Below are 13,666 nucleotides of genomic sequence, written 5' to 3' on the forward strand. Positions count from 1 at the left end.
CTGTAATTCATCTGTAGTGAACTAGGTGGTTCACAAAAACCAAAATCAGAATGGCTACATGGTAATTTGAACATCATCCCTCCTGTGTACAAGTCCCCTGTCTGAATCACTGTACAGTCTTATCCTTTCAATATAATTTAGCTCATTTGTTTCTAGATATTACACAGTGTGATTAAAAATGTTGTGAACACTAATTAATTATACATGCTCTATTTATTAGTTTCACTTTCTGGCTTCCTACACCTTTATCTAAAGTCCAGCAACACAGGAAAAGATAGATGGCTACTTACCATAAAGATGACATGTTAAGTTGGCGACAGGTACTATTAAAAGACACTTACACACAAGCTTTTGGCCACAGCCTTCATCAGAAAAAAAAGAGTAACACACATCATTCATTCACACAAGCAAGCACGCCTCATGCACACATGATTGCCAACACTGGCAGCTTGGACCAGAATGCAGTTGTCACATGAAATGGAAGCAGCAATCTGGAGGGGGTGAAGAAGGGAAAGGGACAGAAGTGTATCAGTGGGAGGGGGGGGAGGAGCACTGTCTGGTGGAGTGTACAGGGACTAGATTGCCAACAGTCACAGTGTTGTGAGGTTGGAGGGCAGGGTGGTGGGGAAAACAGAATGAAAAAGGAGAGGAGCAGAGAAGGATGGGCAGATGAATGGGCAGAGGGCAGCATACTAAGAGGGTGGGAGATAAGAATGGGGAGGAGGTGAAAGGACAGAGCACATGGAAACTGTTGGATGGACGGTGTGGGGACAGTATGTTACCGTAGATCAAGACTGGGATAATTACTGGAGCAGAGATTGTGTTGTAAAGGTACCTCTCACCTACACAGTTCAGAAAAGCTGGCGGAGGAGGAGAGGATCCAGATGGCTTGGGTAGTGCAGCAGCTACTGAAATCAAGCATGTTATGTTCAGTTGCAAGTTGTGCCATAGGGTATTGTACTTTGCTCTTGGCCACAGTCTGACAGTGGCCGTTCATCCCAGTGGACAGCTGGTTCATTGTCATATCAGTATAAAAAGCTGTGCAATGTTTGCAGCAGAGTTGGTATTTGACATGGTTGTTTTCACACATGGTCTGGCCTCTGATGGCATAGGAAAAGCCTGTGACAAGACTGCAATAGGAAGTGCTGGGTGGATGGATTGGACAGGTCTTGCACCTGGGTCCTCCTCAGGGATATGATTCTTGTGGCAAAGGGATAGGATTGGGAGTGGCACAGGGACGGACTAGGATGATGTGGTGGTTGGTTGGTGACAGAGCACCACTTTAAGATGGGTGGGAAAGATCTTGGATAGGATGTCCCGTATTTCAGGGCATGACAATAGATAATCAAAGCAATGGCAAAGGATGTAATTCAGCTGTTCCAGTCCAGGTCGGTACTGAGTGACAGAGGCGGCACTTCTTTGTGCCTGGTTCTTGGGGTTGGGGGGGGGGGGATTTAGGATGCAAGAGGAAATGGAATAGGAGATCTGTTTGCAAACTACGCCTGGGAGATAGTGCCTGTCTGTGAAGACCTTGGCGAGACCTTCAGAGTTTTTGTCACTACAGATATGCAATCCCTAGGTAGCCAGGCTGTGTGGGAGGGGTTTTTTAATGTGAAAGGGATGACAGCTGTTGAAATGAAGATACTGTTGGTGGTTGGCAGATTTTTATATGGACAGAAGTGTGGATGGAGCCATCAGAGAGGAGGAGGTCAACGTCTAAGAAGGTGGCATGCTGGGTTGGGGAGGACCAACTGAAGTTTATGGGAAAGAAGGTGTTGAGGCTGTGAAGGAATGGGGATAGGGTGTCTTGGCCCTGAGTCCAGATCATGAAGATATTATCAATGAACCTGAACCGACTAGGGGTTTGGCTTTTTGGGAGGCTAGTAAGGTCTCCTCTAGATGGCCCATAAACAGGTTGACATAGGAGTTTGTTATGCAGGTGCTCACGGCTGTGCAGCAGATTTGTTTCTAAACCTTCCTTTCAAAGGAGAAATAGTTGTGAGTTAGGATAAAGTTAGTAAGGTGTACAAGGAATGAGGTGGTGGGTTTGGATTCTGAAGGATATTGGGAAAGGTGGTGTTCAATAGCAGTAAGGCTATGGGCATGAGGGAAGTTAGTGTATAGGGCGGTGGGGTCAACAGTGATAAATAGTGTTGTAGGAAGTAAAGGGGTGGGGATGGTGGAGAGTCGGTGAAGGAAATGGTTGGTATCTTTGATGTGGGAAGCTAGAAATGGCCAATTTGTTGGAAGTGTTGGCCAATGATGGCTGAGATTCTTTCAGTGTGAAGTACAATAACCAGCCACAATGACGTATCCATGATTGTTGGGTTTGTATATTTTGGGGAGCATGTAGAAGGTAGATGTGTAGTGGTGTCATAGGGGTGAGGAGGGAAATGGATTCAGAGGAGAGGTTCTGACAACTGTGAGTTCTTGGTGAAACACTACATACTGTCTTAACTAAATTAACATTTTTTTCTCTTATTTCAAAAAACTTGGTTATTTTTGGGCCCATTTTCCTGTACACAGCTGATTCCAAAGATAACTTGGTTGTCATCTTTGGAATCAGTTATCCACTGGAAAATGGCTTACAACATGAAACCTGGGTCATACAAAAATAATAAAGTTTTGTGAAAGAAAGAAACAAGTGTTTTGTTTAGTTAACAGACTACAGTATATCAATACATTACTATTTTTACTTACCCATATATGCTGTAACAAATTTGCTGCGTTCATTTGGAGGGATCCAGTTGGCTGTAAGACTGTGTAAAGCAGGCCATGCGAGTCCCTGTAAACATGAAACACGCTGTAATTTACAACACTTAGAAAATATTGCTGAAATTTAAGTGTTATGAAGCAACTGTCAGTTGCTATTACTAAACATATATGAAATTTCAGAAGACCATAATATTTGCAGAGTATTTATAATGAATAACAGATTAGTCACGCACGCGCACGCGCATACACTAGCTGTAGTACACTTGCAGTGATTAGGATCGACTAAATAGCACCATCTCATAGGACTGAGGAATGTTATGAATGAAAGCATGAATTTTAGTGACAGCTTTCACAAAAACATTTACATGTAATCCCACTCTGGCTTTGACAAATCATTTTCCTTCAACAAAATTGGCAAACTTTCATAATTTCTTAATTCTATGTCAATTCATAAGCTTTTCATTGTATTTCTTGTTACTACTTTCATTTTTGTAATGTGCTAACAATTCTGTTAGTATTAGTACAGTTGGTTGATTGGTCAGTCTGGAGATCAAAGAGACTGCGTGGTTATCAGTCCCCTTTCCTTAGTCACAGCGGTCTCAGATTAAAACAATACCCCAAAGGAAACCTATAGCTTGAAATCTGGGGAAGAAAGAAAATGTGTAAAACTATGTGTGTAACCACATGGAAATAGAAAATGAAAGTATCAAGCCAAAACTGAAAACATTAATGAAAATGAAATGAAAAAAGTAGTAAAAAGTGTTAATATAGCAGATGGCCTCAGCTACCTGATCACAAGAGTAAAAAAGGATGGTCAGCCACTCTGCAACACATTAAAATCCCTAGCCTAAAACCACAAGGCAAGAGAAACACAGATGGTGAAAAGACAAACACCAAGTTGAAAAAACAGCACCAGAGGGAGCAAGGATGAGTCAAAATAGGTAGGGTGAGGACCTGAAAGATGCCCACCCTGAAATAGAATGAGAAAAATGCCTTTCATGGATAAAACTTAAAACTATGTTAGCCGTTGAGGCACTGTTACCTAAAAGTGAAGGGAGCTTGTCAGGGAGATTAAAAGTCCACCACAGGGCGGTTAAATTTAGACAGTCCAACGAGATGTGAACTACTGTCAAGCATGAAGCACAGTGACACTAAGGTTGGTCCTCCTGATGTAGCAGGTGATCATAAGTCAGTCAAGTATGGCCAATGCGGTGCCAGTAAAGGATAACGGAGTCCTTGCGAGAGGCTCGCTTGGAGGACCTCTACACATTCGTTGGCTCCTTTACCATACAAGTCAGCGAGCACCATTCTATATTCAAGAGTGTATGTGAGTGGACTCGGAGAAGAGATGGTAGAGAGAAAGACTCGAGTTCAATGAGGAGGGACCGGACATGGACTGCAATTGCAACCCCTGATTTGGGCCGCCATTGTGGGAGATGGATCACTGTGTTAGGAGAAAGGAAATGGTAATTCGGATGTGTAGGTGAGTTGCAAATGTGCACAGTATAATTGGCAAGCAGTTGTTGTTGCCTGATCTGCAACGGCAGAACCCCGGCTTCTATGAGCAGGCTGTTCACAGGGTCATTCAGAAAGCTCCTGCCATGAGTTTAACTCCACAGTGGTGTATAAGGCCCAGCATCCACAATGCTGAGGACAATGCTGAGCCATACACCAGGCTCCCATAGTCAAGACGGTGCTATACATGGGCTTTGTACAGCTGCAACAGAATGGGGTAATCTGCATCCCAGTCAGTGTGATTCAGGCATCGAAGAATGTTAAGGTGCTGCCAGCACTTTTGCTTAAGTTGATGAAGATGGGGAAGCCAAGTTAAGTGGTCATCAGAAACCATTTCTAAAAAGCAATAAAGAATCCACCAAATTAAGGAGATAGTAATCAAGATAAAGTTGTGGGTGCGGGTGAACTGTCGAAGGTGGCAGAAATGCATGACGCAAGTCTTAGTGGCTGAAAACTGAAAGCCGTGGGTGAGGGCCCTATGACTGTACCTTCCATATGGCTCCATGCAGTCAATGTTCAGCCACACCAATAGGAGATGAGCAAAAGGAAATGCAAAAGTCGTCAGCGTATAAGAAGGGTGATACTGAGCAGCCCACAGTTGCTGCGAGACCATTAATGGCTACTAAAATAAGTGGTATACTCAGTACAGAGCCCATATCTCTTGGATATGGGGAAACTGTGTGAAGCACTGACTAGAAATCTGAAAGTGTGCAGGTCAAAAAAGACAGCATTAAGGTGATAATGGCAAGAAAGGCTGTTCGGTTGGCAGACTCCAAGTATACCAAGTTGTCTGACTTGGCGAAAACTGCACTGGGATGGAGCCAGAAGGCTCCGAGTCTCAAGGAGCCAAAAGCTCACCATACATTTAAGCAGCTTGCACACAACATTGGTCAGACTAACAGGGTGATAGCCATCCATATCTTGCAGGTTCTTACCAGATTTTACCACTGGAATGGTGATACTTTCTCGCCACTGTGATGGTAATTCACCATCACTCTAGATGCAGTTGAAGATGACAAGGACATGGTGCTGGTAATACACTCCTGGAAATGGAAAAAAGAACACATTGACACCGGTGTGTCAGACCCACCATACTTGCTCCAGACACTGCGAGAGGGCTGTATAAGCAATGATCACACGCACGGCACAGCGGACACACCAGGAACCGCGGTGTTGGCCGTCGAATGGCGCTAGCTGCGCAGCATTTGTGCACCGCCGCCGTCGGTGTCAGCCAGTTTGCCGTGGCATACGGAGCTCCATCGCAGTCTTTAACACTGGTAGCACGCCGCGACAGCGTGGACGTGAACCGTATGTGCAGTTGACGGACTTTGAGCGAGGGCGTATAGTGGGCATGCGGGAGGCCGGGTGGACGTACCGCCGAATTGCTCAACACGTGGGGCGTGAGGTCTCCACAGTACATCGATGTTGTCGCCAGTGGTCGGCGGAAGGTGCACGTGCCCGTCGACCTGGGACCGGACCGCAGCGGCGCACGGATGCACGCCAAGACCGTAGGATCCTACGCAGTGCCGTAGGGGACTGCACCGCCACTTCCCAGCAAATTAGGGACACTGTTGCTCCTGGGGTATCGGCGAGGACCATTTGCAACCGTCTCCATGAAGCTGGGCTACGGTCCCGCACACCGTTAGGCCGTCTTCCGCTCACGCCCCAACATCGTGCAGCCCGCCTCCAGTGGTGTCGCGACAGGCGTGAATGGAGGGACGAATGGAGACGTGTCGTCTTCAGCGATGAGAGTCGCTTCTGCCTTGGTGCCAATGATGGTCGTATGCGTGTTTGGCGCCGTGCAGGTGAGCGCCACAATCAGGACTGCATACGACCGAGGCACACAGGGCCAACACCCGGCATCATGGTGTGGGGAGCGATCTCCTACACTGGCCGTACACCACTGGTGATCGTCGAGGGGACACTGAATAGTGCACGGTACATCCAAACCGTCATCGAACCCATCGTTCTACCATTCCTAGACCGGCAAGGGAACTTGCTGTTCCAACAGGACAATGCACGTCAGCATGTATCCCGTGCCACCCAACGTGCTCTAGAAGGTGTAAGTCAACTACCCTGGCCAGCAAGATCTCCGGATCTGTCCCCCATTGAGCATGTTTGGGACTGGATGAAGCGTCGTCTCACGCGGTCTGCACGTCCAGCACGAACGCTGGTCCAACTGAGGCGCCAGGTGGAAATGGCATGGCAAGCCGTTCCACAGGACAACATCCAGCATCTCTACGATCGTCTCCATGGGAGAATAGCAGCCTGCATTGCTGCGAAAGGTGGATATACACTGTACTAGTGCCGACATTGTGCATGCTCTGTTGCCTGTGTCTATGTGCCTGTGGTTCTGTCAGTGTGATCATGTGATGTATCTGACCCCAGGAATGTGTCAATAAAGTTTCCCCTTCCTGGGACAATGAATTCACGGTGTTCTTATTTCAATTTCCAGGAGTGTACACTGATAGATGTTTAATCATTTGGTGATGGACGTGGTCTGCCCCATTGTTGAATGACAGGTGAGGTATCTTTGCCTCTGTACTTCCGCCTCGACTGACATCTCTGCCCAAACTCTTTGCCTTTACAAATGTCTGCTTGTGTCTGTATATGTGCAGATGGATATGTGTGTGTGTGCGAGTGTATACCTGTCCTTTTTTCCCCCTAAGGTAAGTCTTTCTGCTCCCGGGATTGGAATGACTCCTTACCCTCTCCCTTAAAACCCACATTCTTTCGTCTTTCCCTCTTTCCTGACGAAGCAACCGTTGGTTGCGAAAGCTTGAACTTTGTGTGTGTATTTGTGTGTCTATCAACATGCCAACGCTTTCGTTTGGTAAGTTACATCAGCTTTGTTTTTAGATATATTTTTCCCACGTGGAATGTCCACACTGATAATTTGGTAGTATGTTACACTATTACTTAATTATGCAACAGATTTTCACTTATGTAGAAGAAACAAAGTCAAAGTTGTACTTACTCCAATGAATCCTTGAACAACTCTGAGGGCAACAATTGCCTCATAACCAATTTTAGCTGCCACAGGAATGAGCAATGACAAAACAAACATAGTTAAATTGCTAAAACCAAACACCTTCTTTGTACCATAGGCATGAGAAAGCATGCCACCTGGCAGCTGTAGGACTGAATGCAGCCAGAAATAGGCACCGAGAACCATGCCTTGTTGTTTCTCATCCCATTCAAATCGAAGCTGTAATTGAGAATTTTTATCAGTACACAAGTTATCCTGATCTATGCTGAATAGAATGATTTAATAATAAAATGATAATTTTATGTAAGCTAAATTTTTATTCTATCAGCCAGATTACTAAGAGTGAGAAAAGACAGAATGAAATAAGCAATAATGTTGCAGTATTCATTTTAAAACTCATTAACAGTATTCATAAAGGTAAATAATAATGAAGATTTTATTACCACTTTGTCACTATCTACAGTAACTGCTTGCTGATTAGAAGTTAAATTTTCAGTCTTGTTTTCAAAAGAATCATTTTTCCACATTAATTGTGTTTCCAATGAACAGGCTCCCATTTCTGTTTCTTGACTTGCTAGTGGCTGCTTCTTTATCATGTCAACTATTGCAATATTTACGTTATTGGTAATCATGAAATTTACAAGTGTTCCAGTAAATACTAGATACCAAAGACATGTTCGAATCTGAATGCAACCTGCAAAAAAGCACTCAGTACAGATTATGATGTATGTTGTTCCTTAAAGTGAAAATTAAATCTCATTAACATAACAACTACATATTTGCTTACCAAAATTTAGAAACATTTGGAAATTAACAAACAAAAACTGTTATTAAACATGCAGTATAACAAATTTCCAGCTCATACAATCACTGTCCACTCACTCAAGAAGAAATGATGAAAGATATCTAGCTATGAAAGTGTAAAAATTATTTTATTGTGACTGTACAACTCTCAAATGCTTAAATCCCACATTGTTATGGCCTCACTGAATGAACTTTCTTGATATATCCAAGATCTCATTTTTAGAGGACATGTTCAGATTGTGACTTCAGTTCATAGCTATGAAACTTCACTTTAGGTACCAATAAGCCACTATTTATTGCATATCCATCTACATCTATATTCTACAAACCACAGTGAAGTACATGGCAGATGCTACTTTCCATTGTACCAGTTATTTGGGCTGCTTTCCATACCATTCACATATGGAGCATGGAAAGAATGATAATTTTAATGGCTGCTGTGCACTCTGTTAAATAGTATAATCTTGGTCTTCAGGTGATTCCTATAGAACCAATACTATGGGGCTAATTGTACAATTCTAGATTCCACACCTGAAGCTGATTCTTGCAGAGTTTGTTAGAAGGCTTTCATGAGATAGTTTCTACCTATCTTCAATTATCTGCCAGTTCAGTTTTTCCAACATTTCCGTGACACTCTCCTGTGGATCAAACAGACCCGTGCCATTTGTAGTCATTCTTTATATACATTCATTATCCCTAGTGTGTTCTATTTTGCATGGATCCCATACACTTGTGACTTCTAAGCAATCTGCTTCTTAGTCCGATTGCATTTCCTAGTATCCTACAAACGAACCAGCATCTACCACCTGCTTTTCCTATAACTGGGACTATGTGATAATTCCATTTCATACCTCAACAAGTTGTTCTATCCACACATTTGTATGAGTTGAACAATACCAATTGCAATTCATCGATTTTATACTTAAAGACTACTAGAGTTTTTCCATTTTCTGGACAGCATAATTTTACATTTCTCAACATTTAAAGCTAGTTACCACTCTTCACATTACTTTAAAATCTTATCCAGCTCCAATTGAAAGTCTGTGCATTTTTTCCAAACAGAAATTCATTATAGATACACACTTATTTGTGAAAAATCTGAAGCTACAATTAATATTATCTGCACATTCATTAACATACAACAGGACAGGAAGAGTCTCAAACATCTCATGATGACTCTCCATCCAAGATAATATACAGCATCCACCTTATGAAGAAATTCTCAATTCAGATACGAGGCATGTCCAGAAAATGAGTACCGTTTTGGAAAAAAAACTAATAAAAACATTTTTTCAAGTCAAAATTTATTTTTACAAGAAAGAGCATTTCTTGAACTATGTTTCTATAGTTACCACCTCGGTTCAGACATCTGCCATAATCGGAAACCAGATGGTGTCAGTGAAGACAAGCACCACTGAACACCATTTTTTGTGTCTTCATCTCTGTCAAAGAATCTTCCTCCAAAATCACTCTTCAAGTTCAAGAACAAGTGGTAGTCAGAAGGTGCAAGATTGGGGCTGTATAGCAGATGATAAACTGCTCCCAACTGAATTTTTGAATAAGGTTTTGAGTGCCACGATCAGAATGTGGATGCGCATTGTCATGAAGCAACACAGTGCCTTTACTTACCATTCCATGCTTTTTGTTTTGAAGTGGGCACTGAAGTTTTCTTAATGTTTCCAGTATCATACCACATTGACAGTTTCACCTCAGGGAAGATATTCAACACACAGATGTCCTATCTGTCCCAGAACACAGGTACACAACTTTTTTTGTCGACAATGTTTTGAATTTTTGTTTTTGTGGGGACTGTGAGTGCTGCCACCCCACTGACTGTTGTTTTCATTCTGGAGTGACATGCCAAACCAAAGTTTCATCACTATCCACAAGTCTGTTTAAGAAATCATCTCCTTCATCATCATATCGGGTAAGAAATGTCAAAGCACTGGCAAGTCACTTCATTTTGTGGATATCTGTAAGCATTTTCAGAACCCAGTGGGAACACAATTTGTGAAAATTTATGTGATTTGTGATAATTTCATGCAGAATAGTTTTTGAAATTTGTGTTTATTCACCACTGAGCATTCTTATTGTGAACCATCTGTTTTGATGAATTTCCTCAGTAACTTTCTCAAACAAACCACCATAGACAACAGAAGGCCACCCACTCCAAGCTTTGTCATGAACAATGGTTCATCCATAATTGAACTGTGTCACCCAGTTTCTCACCATTCTGTCAGTCATTACACTTTCACTATATGTATCTACAAGTTGACAATAAATTACAGCTCGTTTAACATTTTTTGCATTGAGAAACCTTATTACAGAATGCACTCCACACTCAGAGGAATCAGATATTGTCTTAACCATTTTGAATGATCACTAACAAATGAAGTCACAACACAATCCAGCTGTAATGGCATCTGTGGAAATACAGGGTTATTACAAATGATTGAAGCGATTTCACAGCTCTACAATAACTTTATTATTTGAGATATTTTCACAATGCTTTGCACACACATACAAAAACTCAAAAAGTTTTTTTAGGCATTCACAAATGTTCGATATGTGTCCCTTTAGTGATTCGGCAGACATCAAGCCGATAATCAAGTTCCTTCTACACTCGGCGCAGCATGTCCCCATCAATGAGTTCGAAAGCATCGTTGATGCGAGCTCGCAGTTCTGGCACGTTTCTTGGTAAAGGAGGTTTAAACACTGAATCTTTCAGATAACCCCACAGAAAGAAATCGCATGGGGTTAAGTCGGGAGAGCGTGGAGGCCATGACATGAATTGCTGATCATGATCTCCACCACGACCGATCCATCGGTTTTCCAATCTCCTGTTTAAGAAATGCCGAACATCATGATGGAAGTGCGGTGGAGCACCATCCTGTTGAAAGATGAAGTCGGCGCTGTCGGTCTCCAGTTGTGGCATGAGCCAATTTTCCAGCATGTCCAGATATACGTGTCTTGTAACGTTTTTTTCGCAGAAGAAAAAGGGGCCGTAAACTTTAAACCGTGAGATTACACAAAACACGTTAACTTTTGGTGAATTGCAAATTTGCTGCACAAATGCGTGAGGATTCTCTACCGCCCAGATTTGCACATTGTGTCTGTTCACTTCACCATTAAGAAAAAAAGTTGCTTCATCACTGAAAACAAGTTTTGCACTGAACGCATCCTCTTCCATGAGCTGTTGCAATCGCGCCAAAAATTCAAAGCGTTTGACTTTGTCATCGGGTGTCAGGGCTTGTAGCAATTGTAAACGGTAAGGCTTCTGCTTTAGCCTTTTCCGTAAGATTTTCCAAACCGTCAGCTGTGGTACGTTTAGCTCCCTACTTGCTTTATTCGTCGACTTCCACTGGCTACGCGTGAAACTTGCCCGCACGCGTTCAACCGTTTCTTCGCTAACTGCAGGCCGACCCGTTGATTTCCCCTTACAGAGGCATCCAGAAGCTTTAAACTGCGCATACCATCGCCGAATGGAGTTAGCAGTTGGTGGATCTTTGTTGAACTTCGTCCTGAAGTGTCGTTGCACTGTTATGACTGACTGATGTGAGTGCATTTCAAGCACGACGTACGCTTTCTCGGCTCCTGTCGCCATTTTGTCTCACTGCGCTCTCGAGCGTTCTGGCGGCAGAAACCTGAAGTGCAGCTTCAGCCGAACAAAACTTTATGAGTTTTTCTACATATCTGTAGTGTGTCGTGACCATATGTCAATGAATGGAGCTACAGTGAATTTATGAAATCGCTTCAATCATTTGTAATAGCCCTGTACAATCAACCAGGGAATTGAATGTGAATGTGCAGAACTGTGACACTAGTGTTGCACTGGCAGTACAGTGAAACAGGACTTACTTTCTGGACACAACTCATGCAAATATCACTGGGTAACTCACACACCTAACTTCAGATAACAGGAATAGGTGTAGTATTGAGTCCAATGCTTTTTGCAACTCAATAGATATTACATCTACCTGGCTGCCTCGGTCCATGCCTTTCGGGATGTCATGGGAGAAAAATGTAAGTTGAGTTTTGCATAAAGCTTTTCTGGAATCCGTACTTGTTGTCATGTAAGTCATTCTATTTGAGATGCCTCATTAGATTTCAGGTCAGAATATGTTGTAAGACTCAGCAACAGATGCATTCAAGGATACTAGACAGTAGTTTTGTGTATCACTTCTGCTACCTTTCTTGTAAACAGATATCACCTAGGCTTTCTTTCAACTACCTGGTACATTTTTGTGTTTGAGGGGTCTATGGAAAATTATGGTGAAAAGGGGAGCTACCTTAGCTACAAATTCTGTATAGTACCTGATAGGGATTCCATTGGACACTAAAGCTTTGTTCAATTTTAGCAATTACAGTTGTTTCTCATTGCCAGTAACACTTACATAATCTTTGCAGTGGTGCAAGAATTAAATTGTGGCAATAGTTTTGGGTTTTCCTATGTAAAGGGACATTTGAAAACCAATTTCAGCATCTGGACTTTTGCTTTGCTATCTTCAATTTCAGCCACTGTGTCACCCAAGAGCATCTGGATGCTCACCTTGGTGCAGGTACGGCCACAATTTATTTGGATTTTGCGAGATATCTTTCAATAATATTCAGTCATGGTACCTGTCAAAGGTTTCACACATTGCCCCCTGACAGTAAAACATGTTTCATTCAGCATTTCTGATTCTATATTCCTATTCTTGATTTTACACCAATTATGCAGGATTGCCTTTTTCTTTGGAGTAAATGTGTATCACAGAGGATCCCTCCAATCTTAAACTGTTCTGCAAGGTACATATCTATCCTGTGTTTGGTCAATTATTTTTTTAAACTTCAATCATATCTCCTCCACATGCTCTTGTCCTGAGGTAAAAGTTTCAAGTGACTCTTTACGTAGTTTACTGAACATATAACTCTTTCTGCTTGTTCTGAACTATCCTTTCTAAGTAGTTTCCAAAGAACGCTTTTAATAATATTTTACAGGATGTCTTCTCACACCCACCACTAACAAAACAATAATGATCCCAATTGATTATTGGATGATTATCGTTTCCTCTGACGATTGCAGTATAATGGGGAACATACATGACAGGAAAACTGAAATTATATCTGAAACCTCTGACAATTTCAGTATAATGGGAAACATACAGAATAGTAAAACTGAAATTTTATCCGAAGTTTTCAGTTAAATGTGGGGGTGTGTGTTGTCATTGATAAAAGGATCCAATTACAGGTTTATGCCCACCACTGAAGCAGAGTCTAGCCCAAACAATTTCACATGCAGCTCTGAGTTTCTCATCTACTGCAACAAATACACAACCTCAATTTCTCATCAGTCTATCCTTTCAAAATGCATTCAGATTTTCTCCACCTTGACTGGATCCTCAGTACAGCAATTATTATTAAAGGAAGAGTGACATACGAATGAATGGGACCCACACTCCATAATCGAGTGCCTAGTGTTCTACTTTCTAAAGAGGAGATGATGATTGCTATGGTACTGTCTCACTCCCATCAGCCACATTATGCTACACCTGGCTACACAAGAGGATTTGTGGGATTACTGGAAATCACTTCTAGACATGTACAAGAACACTCTAACAAGTAAAACTGTAGTCCAGATTCTTGGGGGGGGGGGGGGGGAGG

General features: G+C 42.4%; 1 protein-coding gene across 2 annotated transcripts in view; it reads right to left on the bottom strand.

Annotated features, from left to right (window-relative positions):
* Positions 1-13,666, bottom strand: part of LOC124595824 (sialin-like) — a 124,518-nt gene that overhangs the window by 32,958 nt on the left and 77,894 nt on the right. For both annotated transcript variants that reach the window (XM_047134718.1, XM_047134720.1), the window contains exons 2-4: positions 7,663-7,913; positions 7,208-7,438; positions 2,701-2,785 (exon numbers count right to left, since the gene is read on the bottom strand). In XM_047134718.1, coding sequence (XP_046990674.1) covers positions 2,701-2,785; positions 7,208-7,438; positions 7,663-7,913 — 567 coding nt within the window. The remainder of the gene's footprint in view (positions 1-2,700; positions 2,786-7,207; positions 7,439-7,662; positions 7,914-13,666) is intronic.

Source organism: Schistocerca americana, chromosome 2 (genome assembly GCF_021461395.2).
Source record: "Schistocerca americana isolate TAMUIC-IGC-003095 chromosome 2, iqSchAmer2.1, whole genome shotgun sequence".
Lineage (NCBI taxonomy): Eukaryota > Metazoa > Arthropoda > Insecta > Orthoptera > Acrididae > Schistocerca > Schistocerca americana.